This window comes from Acomys russatus, chromosome 4 (assembly GCF_903995435.1).
Source record: "Acomys russatus chromosome 4, mAcoRus1.1, whole genome shotgun sequence".
Lineage (NCBI taxonomy): Eukaryota > Metazoa > Chordata > Mammalia > Rodentia > Muridae > Acomys > Acomys russatus.
The window spans coordinates 48,521,096-48,540,520 of NC_067140.1; the positions used below are offsets into that span (position 1 = coordinate 48,521,096).

Consider the following 19,425-nt stretch of genomic DNA (forward strand, 5'->3'; position numbering starts at 1 on the left):
CCTCCCATCTCCCCCAGATCTGCTTCTGTTCTCTTTCCCTTTAGAAAAGAGCAGGCTTTCTCTGTAATATCAACTAATCATGGCATAACAAAATTCATTAAGACTAGGATGGACAAAGAAACCCAGTAAAAAAAAAAAAAAAGAGTCCCACAAGCAAGCAAAACATTCATAGATAAACCAATTTCTACTGTTAGTAGTCCCACAAACACCCCAAGTAAAGCGACTTCAGCATGTGTTCCAAGGACCTAGCATAGACTTGTGCAGGCTCTATGATTTTCACTTCAGTTTCTGTGACCCCCCTATGAGCCCTGCTTAGTTGATTCTGTGGGCTGCATTCTCCTGGTATCCTTGACTTCTTGGGCTATTACAATTCTTACTCCCCACTTTCTGTGGTGTTCCCAGATGCCTGCATGATGTTTGGCTGTGGTTCTCTGTATCTGCTACCATCAGTTGCAGGAGGAAGGCTCTCTGCTGACTATTTGGGTTAGGTACCAATCTATGAGTACAGCAGAATATTATTAAGAGTCATTCATTGACTTTTTTGTCAGTCATGTTTGGTTCTACCCTATGTCTCAGAGACATCAGCTTTCCATTCCTGAACATCCAGGCAATGTATGGCATGGGTTCCTTCTTGTGCTTTATGCCTCAAGTTAGACCATTCATCACTCATTGGTTGACCAATCCCATGGGCTCTGAGCCACCATTGCCAGAGGGCATCTTGCAGGAATGACATATTATGTGTTTACATTTTTTGTGGCTAGCTTGTTCCCCCCAGTTCCATCACTTATAATCTAGGCTGGTTATAGAAGAAGGCAAGATCTGGATTTATGTCCTTCAGAATATTTACTAAAAATTTCAACTTCCCTTTTGAAAGTGTGCTGCTTACCACTAGAGTCCATTTTTACTAGATTTCTTTCTTCATAGAGATTTTAGGTCTTGTTACAGTCTGAATAGTAATATTCTGTCAGATATATAGCTGGAAAAGATTTTATTCCATGTAGTAGACTACCTCTTCACTCAACTGACAATTCTCTCTGAAGTACAGCCTTTTAATTTACTAAACACCCATTTGCCAATTGTTGTTTCTATTCACTGAGCAGAGTTAGGATTAGAGATATGGTTAGGGTTAGGATTGGGGTTATTAGGAAACCTTTCCCTAGTCTATAGTATATAGTGTATTACAATGAGCTTTGAATGAGAAACGATCTCCAAAGGCTCGTGTATTTGAATACTTGGTCAGGTGGTGGTGCTCCTTGGAGAGTTAGGGAACACTTGGGATATAGACCTTTGCTAGAGAAATGCATTCTTGGAGATGACTTGGAGAGTTTACAGCCTCACGCCACTTGCACTGCTTTTTTTGACTTTGTGTATATAACTGGTGACATGATACCCAGCTTCCTGGTGTAACACCTGCTTCTGTATCTCCCTTGTTCTTATACACATCCTCTCTGGGAGCATAACCCAAAATACACTCTTCCACTACATGGTTTTGTTCACGGTATTTTATAACAACTAAGTAACTAATAAAACTACCTACTTTTTCCTCTGAAAACTTCAGAGCTTGAAGTCCATTTTAGCACTTTTGTTGTATTATTGCTCTAGCTTGTAATCCAATCCCTATAGTGAGAGAGTGATGTTCTTTCTTCTGATTTTACAGGGGTACTTCAATGTTTTTCTCCACTTAGCATGATGTTGGCTACAGATTTACAGAATACAGATTTAATTGTGTTGAGTTATTTTCTTCCTAACACTAGCATAGTCATACCTTTTATCATGAAGTGGTGAGATTTTTAAAAGGCTGTCTCTGCATTTACAGAGATGATCTTGCAGTTTTTTAACTTTGAGGCTATTTATGCAATGGGCATTTATTAAAAGGTATATAGAACCATACTGTTTCTTATAAGTGAAGAAAAATGGGTCCTTCCAGATAACTTAGATACTTCTTGAATTTTGCTTACAAATATTTTGTATTTACATGTGAACATTTAACATGCAAATACACATAATATTTAAAATTTTTAATTATTAGAAAAGAAAAGTAAAAACTGTTCCTTTCCTTGAAGATCTTAAGGCAACAATCCCTCTTCTATATCTAAGAGGTATCTTCAAGAAAATAATATTCTGTAGGAATTTAGGTTTGTGCCTTTTTGCTATATAAAAAAGATAAATCTTGTTTTCATAAGACATTGTTATTCCTTACTAAATATAAGACAAAATATCATGAGTATACATATATCAAAACAACCACAAATTTTTCCCAGAAATTGTCTAACAATGAATGTCTATATCCTACTAAAATTCATCAGTGAAAATATTTAATAATTTGTCTGTAACCCATTATCTGGTTAAATACTCTCATCATTGCCATTTTCATTTCTTGGTTCCTGAATGTATAGACCACTGGGTTAAGAAAGGGAGTGACAACAGCATCAAATATGGACAGAAACTTATCAAGGTGTGTGTTAGAAGAAGGCCATGTATAGATGAACATGAGAGGACCAAAGAATAAGACCACCACAGTCACATGAGCTGAAAGTGTAGACAGAGCCTTAGAGGAGCCACTTGAAGAGTGTTTCTGAACTGTAAATATGATGACAATATAGGAAATGATCAATATAAAGAAAGATCCCACAGACATGAATCCACTATTGACTGAGATCAGAAATCTCAGTCTGTGTGTGTCTATACAGGCTAGGTTGATGAACCGGGGAAAGTCACAGTAGAAGCTGTCCAACACATTTGGTCCACAGAAAGGTAAATTTACTACAAAAGCAATTTGAACCAGAGAATGCATAAAGCCAACTACCCAGGAAGATACAGAAAAGAAGATGCACATCCTCGGGCTCATAATGGTCAGGTAATGAAGAGGCTTACAGATGGCCACATATCTGTCAAAGGCCATGGCTATAAGTAAGACCATTTCCACACCACCAATGAAGTGAATGAAGAAGATTTGAGTGACACAACCTTGAAAGGAGATGACTTTATGCCTTCTCAACAGATCATAAATCATCTTGGGAGAAATAACAGAAGAAACTCCTAAGTCAATGAAGGATAGATTAGCCAACAGAAAGTACATGGGAGAGTGTAAGTGAGAGTCAGAAGCTATGGTGAGCACAATGAGTGAGTTTCCTGTCATGCTTGCTACATAAAATATGGAAGCAAACACAAAAAGGAATAGTTGGATGTGGGAAGAGTTGGTGAGTCCCAGGAACACAAACTCTGTTACCACAGACTGATTCAGACTTTCCATCGACGCTGTTGGCATTGCTACCTGAAGGAGGAAATGGGAGAAACTGTAAATTATAATTGTATTAAAAGAAGAGGAGGCTCTCCAAGTCATGAAAATATATTTTTACTATAAAATTTCAACTACCTAAAGAGAGATATGAAAGAAAGTTCTATACAGAGCCAATAATCAGAAAATTATAAATTAGTTGAAATATGTTTTAACATCTATAACAAAAGCTTTCATGAAAAACTCAAAAGATAATAAGGTTTGATTGATATTTTAAGTGGATATTAGGGCCTAGAAGGATGGTTTATTAGTTAAGAGAACTTTCTACTCTTCCAAAAAGACCCTAGTTTTGTTCTCAGCATCAACATAAAGCACTTACAGCGCATTTAGTTGTAAGGAATTCTAGTACCAGGTAATCTAATGCTATGCCTTGATTTCCAAAAACAGAGAGCATAAAATAGGGCACAAAGATACATACACATATGTGTATAATAAACCTTTATAATGTTCTTTAAATAGATAGTATCTTATAAATTGTTAATGACAATATAAATTAACACATCCATTAAAGAAAAAGTATAAAGACTTTTCTTTTTTTTCCATTTTATTATTTTATTCATATTACATCTCAATTGTTAGCCCTTCCCCTCTTTCCTCCCATTCTTCCCTCCCTCCCACTTCCCCCCTTCTCCCCTCCCCTATGTCTGTGATTGAGGGAGACCTCCTCCCCTATATATGCTCTTAGAATATTGAGTCTCTTCTTGGTAACTTGCTATCCTTCCTCTGAGTGCTGCCAGGCCTCCCCATCCAGGGGACATGGTCAGAAAAGGGGCACCGGAGTTCGTGTGAGAGTCAGATCTCACTCTCCACTCAACGATGGAGAATATCATGATCGTCGGCTAGGTCTTGGTAGGGGTTTGAAGTTTAATGCCTATATTCTCCTTGGCTGGTGCCTTAGTTTGAGGAGGACCCCATAAAGACTTTTCAAAACCTACATTAGAGGTGGATTTGCAATACAGTATTTGTATGCTTGTCTAACATGTTTAAGACACTGGATTTTATTCACAATAGTACAATAAAAGGAAGAGAACAGAGAGGATTATAAAATAAAAAACACAAAAGAAAAATACAAAATATTAAAATAGAACACAATATATAGAAATTCTCACTTTAAGGGGGTATATACAGAATAAAGCATTATCATGTCAAAATATGATAGACACATGCATTATTAACACACATACTCAGGCACACAAACACACAACACAATTATATATGAGTATTTTTCATCACTATGAAAAGATTTATTATGTTGTGGGGTTTTTTTGTTTTTGTTTTTGGTTGGTTTTTTGTTTGTTTGTTTGTTTTGTTTTTTTGTTTTTGCTTTGTTTTGTTTCTCAAAAGAGGGCTTCTCTGCTTAGACTTGGCTGTCCTAGGCTCACTTTGTACACCAGGCTGGCCTCAGACTCAAAGAGATCTGCCTGCCTCTTCCTCTCCCATTGCTTTTATTAAAGGCATGTGCCACCACATCCAGCTAAGTTTCTTTTTATTTGGAGAAGAAACAGCATAGTAGACAGCATCTGGGCTTTGGATTGAGGACCTAGAATTCATCTCATGGTTCAACTATGAACTGTCTACTATCAGAAAAGATACTAAAACCCGAACTTTTTATTTTATTTCTCTGTTAAACAAATTAAAATGGTTGCTTCAGTTAAGTTAGAGGAGTAAAACCAATATCACAATCATGTGTTCTACAAAGACTGGGCGAGATAAGAGCAGGATAACCATGGACACACTCATGACCTCAATAGATAGGTGATTCACTTGTGGGTGCTCAATAAACGTCAATAATATCAATGCCTTTCTTTCTCTTGCTTATAGTAGTGACTAACTCATGAGATAAATTATTCAAAAACAATATTGAAAGTACATAAGCAGAGGACATCACCCTCCTATGTCCAAAATATGTTTGAAAATGTACTAACTATTCTCCATTCAGTAGCACATTGTATTATTCATATTGCATTATTGACCAAACCAAAATTCAAATGTAAATTTAATACATTTGTTCTCATGAAACACCATATCTGTTTAGTTCTCAATGCAAAATTAATTCACTGATTAATTCCTTCATGAAACTGCAATCCCTATGCAGTTAAATTTACACCTGTCTTCTCATTATTAGTCTATCCCAAAGCTTAGAATAAGAAAACACAGAAGATGAGGGGAAATGAACATTTGGTTAAAACAGAAAATTGTGTATTTATGTTCTTAAAAAGCATGTAAAATATGCTTGATGGTATAATATTAAATATTGAGTAGAGTTATGAAGTGATAGAAACATGAATTATAATCTTTCTAACTCTACCCTAAACTTGTCCTAAACATGCTGCTCGGGTTCCTTATCTTTCTTTAGAGTTCTCCTCTCCACCATGTGCCTGACCATCATTTTCATGCTATGGTAACTAACTTCTCTCTCTCTCTCTCTCTCTCTCTCTCTCTCTCTCTCTCTCTCTCTCTCTCTCTCTCTCTCTCTCTCTCTCTCACACACACACACACACACACACACACACACCACAGTCACACACACCTCCTTTTTCCCCTGAAGTACCACTGATATTTAAAACTGGCCTTCTCTGGGGTGTTTTTCTTCTAAAAAAAATAATAAATTTATTCTCAAGCTTCAAAAATGTGATAATAAAGAAAATAAGAAGAAAAGCATAACCTAGAACTAGATGGTGTAAAATATACATATTTGACAATCTGGCACATAACTGGGAAAAGAACATGAGAAGGCTTAATGTAATTAGGCATAAACTATTTGAATTATAAATGTATATTCCCCAAATGAATCTGCCCATATTTTCATTTTGCAGATTGTTTCAAGCCCTTCCTTAAACCTAGCCAATTTGGGCCCTCCTAATTGAATTAATACTATTAATACTTTGGGAGATATAAATAGTTTTGTATGCTTTTCAAATAAATATTTATGTGTAAGTCACCTCATACCTCTTTTAAAAACCTTCCAGATAATACCACTGATCAGGCTCAAATGAATCCAGAAACTCCAACTATAAACCATAGATGAAAATGAGAAAAATAAATTAAACTGTTTCTATTTTAAGTACCATTTTGTTTTGAAATTAAAAACTGACATTCTATTGGAACATCTGCTTTCAGCATTGGGACTTTTGGACTCAGTTTAATTTTTACTTCTGACCAGGTATTTATAGGACTCTTCCAATTTAAAAACAAAAATGTCTAGACATTTGATTTTATTCTACAGAACACTCACCAAATGTTTCACAAAAGATTAATAGTTCATACCCTACTTGTTTTTAAAAGTGAAGAGAAAGATACACATTTGCCCATTTTATGTATATGTATATTAATATTTTCCTTAGTTATCTGGTCATAGGATATTAGATTATTCAATCAATCAGCAATGAGCACAGAATGGTTCATTATAATATAAACTTAGTAGAAAATAGCATAAAGTTGTTTGACTTCTCAAGGCCACTTACAATGTGATTCTAGATCAAAGGTACTCAGGTTCTTAGCCTTTTCCAATACTTTAATTGGTGTTTAACAACCATTCTCTTGTACAGTTCATGTCGTTTTCCTGGCTGCTCTCAGCTGCTCTAGGCTACAGCAAGCACTTTAGGAGAGGGCTCCAGTCCACAACAGTTCCAAACACAAACTCACATATAACAATAAGCCACTCAATAATTGTTAAGTTTGCTTCCACCCATCCATTTACCTGAATGAGAGCAATAGCATCTTGACATTCAGGTTTTTCTGTGTCCTCTCACATAAAATGCCACATAGAATCTTCCATTAGGGAGAGAAGCTAATTACATATACCTCAAGAGGCCACTGACCAAGAGTTAGTGCAAAAACATGGTAATTTAGAAGAGTCACACAGATGAAGGATTCTCTTCTCTGGAGATTTACATGGTGCGGCCTATGGGATGAAACAATTCTACAACTCACAGTATAGCACTAAGTAGAAAGATGACAAGAAAACTGGGTTTATTTTTTGTTGTAGTATCATTAGCCTATGTGGATATAAAAGTTAACAATTATGACTGGCCATCGTGGTGTATAACTTTAATCCCAATGCTAACAGGTGCAATCTAGTGAAAGTTTCATGAGTGAAATCACAGCTCCTCCTATTGAAGACCACACTGGTCACTTGAAAGCCTAAGAAAACAAGTACACAACCCATGACCTGCTGTAGTATTTCTTTTTCTCACTTTCACATCACCCATGTTCCTCCACTATTGCATCTGAACCTCCAGCATCAAACTAAGTTTTGTCTACTTTCTTACTAAAATCTAAGTAAAACTCTAAAGTTCATTGAACACCACCAAAAATAAATCTATAAAATACTTGCCACCAATCTATTTTTTATTGTTCTCTTCTTATTTTCTAACAAACATCTTCCACTCAGGATTCTCCCCCATAAATACTACCAAAACTTTTCTTCCCACATTACTGATGCTTCCTAGATCATTAAGTGAGTGATTTTTAATCATCTTTTTAAGCAAGAAACTTATGCCATTAGCATATGGGTTTCATTTTATTTTCTTGTCACTAAAAAAAATTCTTTTTTTCTTTTTAAAAATATTTTTAATTTATGTATGTATATATTATTACATATATGAAACAAATTATATAATGGAAGAAGAGCTACAAAAAATCAGGAATTATATTAATGTTACATTCATAGTGTTTTGGCTATTTGAATTTGGAAAACCTGAAGAAATAATCTTTCCTATCTTGGTGAGTATAAAATTCTGAATGTAAATCAATATTTATCATATCTCATCTCTATCAAATTAAAACATCTATCTAGACATAAAAACATCTTAGCCCCAAGACTATGTTTTGGATTGGCAGTCTGTTCACTCCAAGGTATCGCTGACCTATCCTCTGTTTCCCAGGGGACCTTCACTAGCTCCAGTATTTGGAAGAATCGAGGGTGTTCAAAGTTTGTGATTCCCAAACCATGAAAAGCCGGATTCATTCCAGAGATGCAAGGATGGGTCAGCATACTAAAATTCATAATTGTAATCCATCATATAAACAAATTGCTGTGGGAAAACACATGATCATCTCATTAGGTGCTGAAAAACCTTTGACAAAACCCAATGCTCCTTCATAATGAAGTCCTTAAAGAAATAAGGAATAAAAGATGCATACCTAAACACAATAAAGGCAATATATAGCAAGCCAAGCCAACCTTCTTCCAATACTACAAAAGTCCACAAAATTGGGAAAGAATGTGTACAAGATACAGACACGGGAAATTGCTCAGTTCAATGTCTCTACATGGATGTTCCATGTAATATAGCCAGAAATTACAGCTTATGACAGTATTTTCTATTCAAAATAAAAATTTCTCCTGTTCTGTAAGTCGTATTGCCAAGAAGAGACTTGATACTCTATGAGCATATACAGGGGGAGGTAATCCGCCTCAGGAACAGTCATAGGGGAGGGGAATAATGGGAAAATGGGAGGGAGGGAAGAATGGAAGGATACAAGGGATGGGATTAACATTGAGATGTAACAAAAATAAATTAATTTTTAAAAAATTTTAATTAAAATAACGTTTCATCTTCTGTGTGTCTAAGAGTTTGTATCAGGTTTCTGAGAAGACAGAGGGAGAGAGAACTGGACTAGGGGTGGGCATCTCTGGGAAGAGCTAGAAACCTGGGACAATGGAAACTCTCAGGATAAATCTATGAAAGTGACCCTAGCAAAGACTCCTAACAGTGGAGGATATGGAGCTTAAAATGACCATCTCCTGTAACAGGCAAGACTTCCAATAGAGGGATTAGGACACCAACCCAGCCACAGAATCTTAGGCTAACAATTTGTCCTGCTTATAAGATGCACAGGGGTATAAGATGGAGCAGAATTTGAGGAAAGCATATAACCAGCAACTAACCAGCTAAGACACATGCCATGAGAGGAAGCTTACTCCTCAAACTAATGACAATGTTCTGATATACTTCCAGACAGGAGCCTAGCATAACTGTTATCAGAGACGTTCCAGCCAGCAACTGATGAAAACAGATGCAGAAACCCACAGCCAAACACTAAGTGGAGCTTGGGGAATCCTGTGGAAGAGTGGGAGGAAAGATTAAAGGAGCAAGAGGGGGTCAAGAACACCACAAGAAAACTTACAGAATCAACTAATTTAGGTCCATAGGGACTCATAGGGCTGAACTGCCAACCAGAGAGTATGCCTGGGAAGAATCTAGGCCCTCTACACTGCACATCTGGGTCTTCATGTGGGACTCCCAAAGTAGGAGCAGAGGCTGTCTCTGACTGCATTGCCTGCCTTTAAATCCTTTTCCTTAACTGGGCTGCCTTGTCTAACCTCAATAGGTTTGCCTAGTCTTCCCGCAACTTAAAATGACAAAATGGGTTGATATCCAAGGGAGGCCTCCCTTTTTATGAGGAGAAGAGGAGGAGGTGTGGATAGGAGAGGGGAAGTGATGGGGGGGGTTGAGAGAAAAAAGGAGAAGCTGTGATCAGGATGTTAAGTAAATAAATAACTTAATAAAAACATAAAATAATATGAAAGTAGCATCAAATAGGACTTCTGATGATCCAAAGAGAAGAAAAATGGTGAATGAGAAAGTGGTTTTGTGAAGGTTGTAGAAATCATTGTGAAGATAGAGAAGATGGATCTGTGTTACAGGAAGGAGGAGTGAGTCTTCCCCAGTAAAAGCACACTAACTGGTTGTCTAATACCAAACGGTCAGTTCTGGAAGCATCTCTACAAGTAACACTGCACAGACTGAGAAGGTTTTTTTTTTTTCCTTTCTTTTTTTTCTTTTTTAATAACATTTTTACATATACAACTATATTATTATACACATACAACGTAAACTACATAGAGCAAGAAGAACCTCAAAACAGTCAGGAATTACATTAATCTTACATTCATAGTGTTTTGGCTATTTGTATTTGGCAATCTTGTAAAAAAACATTTTCCTATCTTGGTGAGTCTACAATTCTGAATATAAATAAATATCTATAATATCTCATCTCACTCAACTTTAAACATCTATCTAGACCTAAAAATATATTTACCCTTAAACAAGTTAGATAAAATCTTCAAAAACCTCAGAGTCCTACAGATTATGGTATTAAAAGATGTTTTTATTGTTTTAAGGATTCTTTGACAATAAGACTGTTTAACTCCTGGCAACACCCAGCCTACCTCAAAGAAGATGATGAACATCATCAAAGAACCCCCTTATGGAGATGGATTCAAATGTGACAAACAACCATTGGAAAAAATGTCCTTATTTCAAGCACTGACAGAATTCTGCCTAAAAGTAGGCAACCTTGGATGCAGGCAGAGTGGATACCAAACTCTGTCAAGACAGGGTAAGCAAGTCCCCAATAGTTTCTGCCTCATAAATATGTCTGTCAGATATATTGGGCCAGAAGACTCAAGATGAGCAGGTTTGCATACAAATGCATGCAAACAAATGATTTCCTCATATGAAATTGGTCAACAATGAATCCCCATGCTGAATTAAGACTATGCACAATGTAGTTATTCAAGAGATTTGTCTATAGCCCATTAGTTGACTGAATGCTCTCCTCATTGCCATCTGCATTTCTTGATTCCTCAATGTGTAGATAACAGGGTTCAAAAAAGGAGTAACAACTGCATCAAATAGGGCCAGAAACTTATCCAGTTGTGTAGAGGAAGAAGGCCATGTGTAGAAAAATATGGCAGGACCAAAGAACAAGACCACCACAGTGACATGAGCTGAAAGTGTAGACAGAGCCTTGTGGTAACTGCTTGAAGAATGTTTCAGAACAGTAAATATAATGACAATATAGGAAATAATCAGTATAAAGAAGGAGGCCACAGACATGAATCCACTATTGATTGAGACCAGTAATTCCAGTCTATATGTGTCCATGCAAGCAAGTTTAATGAACTGAGGAAGGTCACAGTAGAAGCTGTCCAATATATTAGGACCACAGAGAGGTAAATTTACTATGAAAGCCAGTTGTATCACTGAGTGCATAACACCAACCACCCACGCAGTAATCAAAAAGAAGATGCACATCTGGGGGTTCATCGTGGTCAGATAATGGAGAGGCTTACATATGGCTACATATCTATCAAAGGCCATGGCTATGAGCAGAACCATCTCCACACCACCAATGGCATGGATGAAAAAAATTTGTATAACACAACCTTGATAGGAGATGACTTTCTGTTTTTTGAATAAGTCATAAATCATCTTGGGTGAAGTGGCAGAAGAAATGCCTACATCAATGAAGGACAGGTTGGACAGAAGAAAGTACATAGGGGAACGTAAGTGAGGGTCATAAGCCACAGTGAAAATTATTAGGCAGTTTCCCATCATGCTTGCCACATACAACACTGAGGAGAGCAGAAAGAGCAGCAGCTGGATATGCCAGGAGTTGGTGAGTCCCAGGAACACAAACTCTGAGGACACAGAGCGATTCACTGTTTCCATTGGCTTTGTTGTCAGTACTAACTAAGGGAGAATTGGGGAAAGATGCAAATTAGGATAGTTGTATTAATAGACTAGAAGATAAAATATAAAATGCATGAAATCTGTTTGTTATTTTAATGTTGCAACCAATCTAAAGACAAAGAGATAACTGAACAAAGACAGAATATGACTAATTAACAGAGAAGTACAAATTTCAATCATGCTGAAAGATCACTTCATACTTCTTGAAAGTAGTATTATCAAAAAGTCTAAATATAACAAGTTTAATGACTACTTTTCTCCTTTAGTAGTACGCATTGCACCTTTCATGACTATGAAAGCTAATAAGGGTGAAGCTTCCATGTAAATGTTAGGTCGTTTTTCCCAACTTGAAACAAGGCCAAGAGCTAATGACTAGCAAGGTCACCAGTTGGAGGGGCTAAGCTGCTACTATTACTCTATAAAAATGACAGTATTAAACAGAGGCCTAATGACTTTTTCTTATACTCACAGACTAATACTCCTCAAAACCCTCATCAAAGCAGCTAAGTTTTGCTGTAAATGACTGTTAAGAAAGAGATCCGCAACTGACCAGGATGAAAACAACCAGAGACTAAAGAATTCTCAGCCCTAAAAAAAAAAAAGATATCTGTACCACACCTCTCCTCCTAAGTCTCAAAAATTATTTCAGAAGAAGGGCAGAAAAATATTTAAACCTAGACGTGTTTTCCTGACACAGAAGGGCAGTTGCACATATGCACTCTCACTCACAAAGACTGTAACAACATGAACAACACCTGCAAAAGTTCAAGCCACACTAAACCTCAAAGAAGTGGCCATGAAGTCCCATCCATACCTGAGGAGCTATTGGAAATGTATAGGTATTGAGAGAAAGAAAGAAGAAGATAGTAGACAAAAACAAATGGAAAAGAAATACAACTTGAGATCTAGCGATATTACTTTGAGAGGTATGTAATTTACAAGAAAGTAATATATAAAAACAACATGTATGCACTAATGAAATCATGATAACAAACACACCTTGAAATATTCCTCCACATGGAAAGGGGGAATTCTGTGTTTTGTAATCATGTTAATGAATTTGTAAATCATTATGCTAAGGGCAATCAAGGAGCAAGAAAAATACTCAAGGTCCCACTGAAATGTGGAGTCTGGATTCATAGTAACAGAAGCAGAGAACACATGGGTGGATCATACAATAAAAGAGATGAACTGTGAAGACAGCAGGAGAAGATGTTGGACAAAAGGTACAAACAATGAGATGGGATCATTAGTTTGGGCAGATTAACTATACATTATACTGACTACAGTTAATAACAACAAGTTGCATGCTGAAAAAATTTAAGAGTAGAATTTCAATTTATTTTACCCCAAATACACACATAAGATGATTTATATGTTAGCTACACTGATTTAATTTTCTTTTATTTTTCTGAAATGTTACATAATATGTCTATTTGTTAATTATAACATACCGAAATAGAAAGGAGTACATCCATAAACCTTGAAAAGGTGACAGTACAGAGAAGGTAGTGGTTCCCACATCTGATGGTTCTGTTCCACTTAATGTTTCTGAATTTAATATCATGCTTCTTTCCAAATGTGGTACAGTGATGCTCCTTATGAGATGCCACATGAGCCACTAAGCAGTGTATGTCAGCAAACTCTTAGTTCCCAGTTTTTATCATGTTAGACACAGAAGTGTCAGGTGTTTAGAAACTTACTTAGAAATTTGACACTATGCCAAAAATCAAATGTCTGATTACCCATTCTAATAAAATGCCCCTCTATACAGCACCAGGAGTCAGGAAGTATCACTGCCTTGCTTTATTCAGTTCACAGTCTTCAAGATCAAGCCTCTTAAAGTACCATGATATCATACAAAGTATTTTGTTCAACACTTGATATAAGGGATTACTACAATATATTACATATTTAATTGTGTCTGGTAAAGAAACATGACAGAATAAACAGAATATGCTCATTGCGTTCAAATTACCAAGATTACTTATACCCTTGATCCTCCAATTACCTGTCAAATACACTTGCACTTAGATTTTTCTCTTAAGATTTAGAGTGGACCTTCATTGCTGGTGGGAATGCAAACTAGTACAGCCACTTTGGAAATCTATCTGGTGCTATCTCAGAAAAATGGGAATAGGGCTTCCTCAAGACCCAGCTATTCCACTCCTTGGAATATACCCAGAAGATGCTCCAGCACACAACAAGAAAATTTGCTCAACCATGTTCATAGCAGCCTTATTCATAATAGCCAGAACATGGAAACAGCCTAAGTGTCCCTCAGTAGAAGAGTGGATAAAGAAACTGTGGTACATATACACTATGGAATACTACTCAGCTATTAAAAACAAGGAATTCCCGAAATTTGTGGATAAATGGATTGAGCTAGAAATGATCATAATGAGTGAGTTAACCCAGAAGCAGAAAGAATCAAATGGTATATACTCACTTATATCTGCATACTAGCCCAAGGGGCATGTCCCATGAAAGCCTTCACTTACCAGGAAACTGGGACAGAGGGGAAGGCATCCTATTGGGACTCTAAATGAGAGACGCATGGGAGAATAGCAAAATAAAAGGATACAGATGGTCCTAGAAATCTACAAGTAGAACAATATGATAGGCAGATTTGGGCCCAGGGGTCCCGCTCAAACTAAGGCACCAGCCAAGGACAATACAGGAGGTAAATTTTAAACCCCTTCCCAGATCTAGCCAATGGTCAGAATATTCTCCACAGTTGAGTGGAGAGTGTGATATGACTTTCTCACGTACTCTGGTGCCTCACATTTGACCATGTCCCCTGGAGGGGGAGACCTGGTGACACTCAGAGGAAGGACAGCAAGTAGCCAAGAAGAGACTTGATACCCTATGAGAGTATATAGGGGGACGTAATCCCCCTCAGGAACAGTCATAGGGGAGGGGAATAATGGGAAAATGGGGGGGGGGGAGGAATGGGAGGATACAAGGGATGGGATAAACATTGAGATGTAACAAGAATAAATTAATAAAAAAAAAAGATTTAGAGTGGAAAAAAAAAGATTTGGGGTGAAGCAGCTAAAGACATAATAATAATAATACATGCACTGTGTATGCATTCTATACATAAGAGTTAGGTAAATATTAATATTTCTTTCATTTACCTTTGATATTACCCAGAAGATTCAAATTTTTAACTAATAAAAAATATTATAAGTAAGAATAGGATATCAGAGTACGTCTCACGTACTCTGGTGCCTCACATTTGACCATGTCCCCTGGAGGGGGAGACCTGGTGGCACTCAGAGGAAGGACAGCAGGTTACCAAGAAGAGACTTGATACCCTATGAGCATATACAGGGGGAGGTAATCCCCCTCAGGAGTAGTCATAGGGGAGGGGAATAATGGGAAAATGGGAGGGAGGGAAGAATGGGAGGATACAAGGGATGGGATAAACATTGAGCTGTAACAAGAATAAATTAGTAAAAAAAATTTTAAAAAAAAGAATAGGATATCAAAACTACAAATCAAATATATATATTTTAAAATGTTTTTCAATCTTTTTATACAGTAATATGTTATTCTATTTGTATTGTTTTAGTGGTAAAAATATGAACTTTAAATTATACATTTAATATAATTTCTCTCATGGAACACTGTTCCTTAAATAGTGTCTATTACTGATGTAATTCATTGATAAAGTTCCCCAAAACTAAATAGTAACTCCATAAAGGAAAGAACTAAGTGTGTATACTTATCAGACTCTCAAAGCACGGAATTGCAACAGCTATAAAACAGGAACAATCAAGTATTTACAGATGAATGAGAGATGCATTTGAATCATTAAAATCCACATGAAAATATAGATGAATGCTAAAGTAAAGGAGACAGGCAAAGAAACTGAGAGAGTTGAGAAGTGACAAAAAATCTGAGATAAGAAAATGGAAGGAGAATTATGAGAAAGAGAAAGAAGAGGAAAATGAGTAAAGAAAATTTAAGAACTACATAGGTTGAAATGTATATAACCATGAAAAGAAAAGGGAAACTATCATATTTACACTAATTGAAATAATTTATGAAATAAAATTTGCAATGCTTTTGGTCCAAATCTTCAGAAATAACAAATTATACTATATCTCCAAGTATTTTTCTTTTTGTGTTTATTAATTTATTCATATTACATCTCGATTGTTAGCCCTTCCCCTCTTTCCTCCCATTCTTCCCTCCCTCCCACTTCTCCCCTCCCCTACGTCTGTGATTGAGGGAGACCTCCTCCCCCTATATATGCTCTTAGAATATCAAGTCTCTTCTTGGTAACTTGATATCCTTCCTCTGAGTGCCACCAGGTCTCCCCATCCAGGGTACGTGGTCAGAAAAGGGGCACCAGAGTTCCTGAGAGTCAGATCTCACTCTCAACTCAACGGTGGAGAATATCCTGTTTGTCGGCTAGGTCCTGGTAGGGGTTCGAGCTTACTGCCTATATTCTCCTATCTCCAAGTATTTTTCAAGTAACTATTTCTGACTTGGTTTGTGCATGCTGGGAATTTATCAATCTGTCAGATTCCCAGTTCTCACCATCTAAACAATATTTTGATTTTTTTAATGAAGTTGAAGTTAAAATGAAATCTAATTCTGGAACACATTCAAATATCAAAAAATAAAGAAACTGCAAACATTTGACAGTAAATCTTTAAAAAAAACATTAGGCAGAGTCAAATTCCAATCACAGTTAAGAGGAATGGTCTTTAAACAGTTTCCAGATGCACATGTCAGGTCTCAGTGTTACTAAAGCCTCTACCTTGTATTGTAGGTTTATTTTTCTTGATTTGCTCAGAATTCAGAAATTTCCTAAACAGATTTTCAGACTTTTAGTCATCATAAGTGGCAAATTTGATAATTATTTCCAAATAAAGCTTTGGGTGAAATGGAATACATACCACCACCAATGACTAAACAAAGCGGTCGTGTCAGCAATCATCCATTCTCTTCAGTTTTCCACTCTGTCTTCAAACACTGCGAGTTCATTATGCTCCTGGCTCAAGCATTTTGTATCACTAGCTTCCAAATACAAGCAAAGCCAAAGCCTCTCCTGTTAATTCATAAGCATCTTTATTTTTATTTATTATGATAAATATAAATAATTGTATATCACTTAAATATGTAAATATGTACATTAAACAAAGTTACCCAATGGTGTCAAGAAACTCATTCATTTTAACAATACTTTTTTACTCTGATTCTCTTTCTCATTCTCTATCACAACTAGAAAAATGCAGATTGTCAAAACTATTTAAATTCTTTTTTCCACTAACAAATTAAAAATAAAATTAATATAAACAGTTATGAATAAAGTAGGAAACATAATCCTAGATCTAGAAGATTAGTATATTGTTTTGAAATTGTCCATATCACATTTCTAAGTGAAATTACAATAAGAAACATTGCTTCCACATTGAGTCTTTTCATTCCCATCTTAATCTTTATTTCTTCCCAGGTGTCAATGAGACTTCCATAGAGCATACTTGACAAGTTCCTAGGAAAGTTTATTCTATTTGATGAGACAACCACTTTGTGCCCATCACTTTTGAAAGCTAACGAACAAAATACATCATCCTTGTGGTTTTTGTTTTATGTATCATCAAATCTTTGTTTATTTAAGAGTCTTAGTGAAATCATCAGAGAATAGAGTATTTAACTATAACCTATGATAAACCCAAGACATGATAAAGTTGTTTGCTATTTCCAATCTCACAGCTCCCCAGGTACAAAGTACCTCTATCTCAAGAAGCCTGCTACCCTTTCCCAATAAGACATTAACTATTCATACAATGATTCTCCTATGAGGCTCAATTTCTTTCTTGGATGCTATCTGCTTTGCTTTGACTCCTTTGTGAATTTCATGATATGACCATGTTCATCACAATTCCAACAACATCATTGTGTATAAATAAAGCCACTCTTGTATATTTAATTCCCTGTATTTACCTGTGTAAAAGGAACAGCATCTTTACAGACTCAGATATCATGTGCTCTCTAACATAGTGCCAAACAATATCCTACCATAGGGAGGTATAAAGCCAGTTATACATACCTCAAGAGGCCAGTGGCCAAGAAACACTGCAAACACATAGTTTAGAAGGAGCTTATAGATCAGGGACATTTTCTCTAGAGAACCATTTGTTTTGGCCAGTGAAATGCAAAGATGTTGAAATTCATAATATGATGCTACAGAGGAAAAGAAGTAGAATTATTGTAGTATTGTTATACTATTTAATACATGATGATTATTCATTTTAATAAATCTCTGACTATAAGTTAATAATAATTCAATATTGCCATAAGTCAATGGCAAACAATCACACAACTCTAAAAATGTATGCCAAGTTCATAGCATAATTTGAGAGTTAAAGGTCTATTCAGTAAGTACTCGAGTAATATAACAATCTGTATAATGGTGGACATAGATTTCTTTGCACAGTTCAATCAAGTAAATAACATGAAAAAAGTTACTAAAGAATCTACCAAATTTTTAAAGGGGACTGGAGATATTGCTCAATGTTAAAGAGCACTTGTTTTTGAACACACCTTGTATGTCAGCTCACAACCGTCCACAACTCCAGTTCCAGGAGATCTGAGACCCTCTTCTGATCTCCACTGGCACCAGAAAAACACATGGTGCACAGACATACATGTGAGCAAAACACTCATACACAATACCTTTTTAAATTAAAATTAAGAAATTATAAAATGCTCATCAAAATTCCCTGGAGTCACTAAAAAGAAAGTTCAAATTTTATAAAGACAACCATATGTTCTCAGCATAAAGTTAACAGCACAACGGTGCACAGAAAACTGTTATGCATATAAATGTAAGCAAATCTACACTTCAGTATATATCAATCATAAGAGATTTGGAAAATGGGTGAAAACAAGAATCAATAAATGCATCAAAGACTTTCTAAAATTGAATGAAAAGACAAGATACCCAATCTTATGGGTCACAATGAAAGCTGTTCTAAGAAAGAAGTTGATAGCATTAAGTGCTTGCATTAAAAAAAAAAATAGAGAGATCTCATACCAGCAACTTATAACCACACCTGAAAGCTCTAGAACAAAAAAGAAGTAAATACAAACAGAAGAAGTAGTTGACAAGAAATAATAAACTCAGGGCTGAAATCAATAAAATAAAAGCAAACAAAAATACAAAACAAATCAATGAAAGAAACCATTGGCTCTTTGAGAAAACCAACAAGATAGACAAACCCTTACCAAAACTATCTAAAAGGCAGAGAGGAGGGATCCAAAATAATAACATGAGAAATAAAAAGGACATAAAAGACACTGAGGAAATCCAGAAAATCATAAGGACATACTTTGAAAACCTGTACTCCATGAAGTTGGAAAATCTAAAGTAAATGGATAATTTGTAAATAGATACCATTTACCAAAGTTAAACCAAGATCAGATGGGTAATTTAATAAGACTTATAACCCCTAGGGAAATAGAAGCAGCCATTAAAATCTCACAACCAATAAAAGCCCAGGCCCAAATGGACTCAGTGCAGAATTCTATCAGATGTCCAAAGAAGAGTTAGTGCCAATATACCTCACGTTATTCCACAAAATAGAAACAGAAGAAACATTGCCAAATTCATTTAATGAGGCCACA

General features: G+C 36.0%; 2 protein-coding genes across 2 annotated transcripts; both read right to left on the bottom strand.

Annotated features, from left to right (window-relative positions):
- Positions 1-2,302: 2,302 nt before the first annotated feature.
- LOC127188427 (olfactory receptor 4F3/4F16/4F29-like) lies at positions 2,303-3,268 on the bottom strand. Its single transcript, XM_051144891.1, has one exon. The coding sequence runs from the start codon at positions 3,266-3,268 to the stop codon at positions 2,303-2,305; it is 966 nt and encodes a 321-aa protein (XP_051000848.1).
- A 7,553-nt stretch (positions 3,269-10,821) lies between these two features.
- Positions 10,822-11,775, bottom strand: LOC127188597 (olfactory receptor 4F3/4F16/4F29-like). The gene has a single exon (XM_051145026.1). It carries the CDS (start codon positions 11,758-11,760, stop codon positions 10,822-10,824), a length of 939 nt encoding a protein of 312 aa, XP_051000983.1. The 5' UTR covers positions 11,761-11,775.
- Positions 11,776-19,425: the final 7,650 nt, after the last annotated feature.

Bases quoted from the DNA above. Each gene is read 5' to 3' on its own strand.
- LOC127188427 (XM_051144891.1), bottom strand. From the start codon at position 3,268: ATGCCAACAGCGTCGATGGAAAGTCTGAATCAGTCTGTGGTAACAGAG.
- LOC127188597 (XM_051145026.1), bottom strand. From the start codon at position 11,760: ATGGAAACAGTGAATCGCTCTGTGTCCTCAGAGTTTGTGTTCCTGGGA.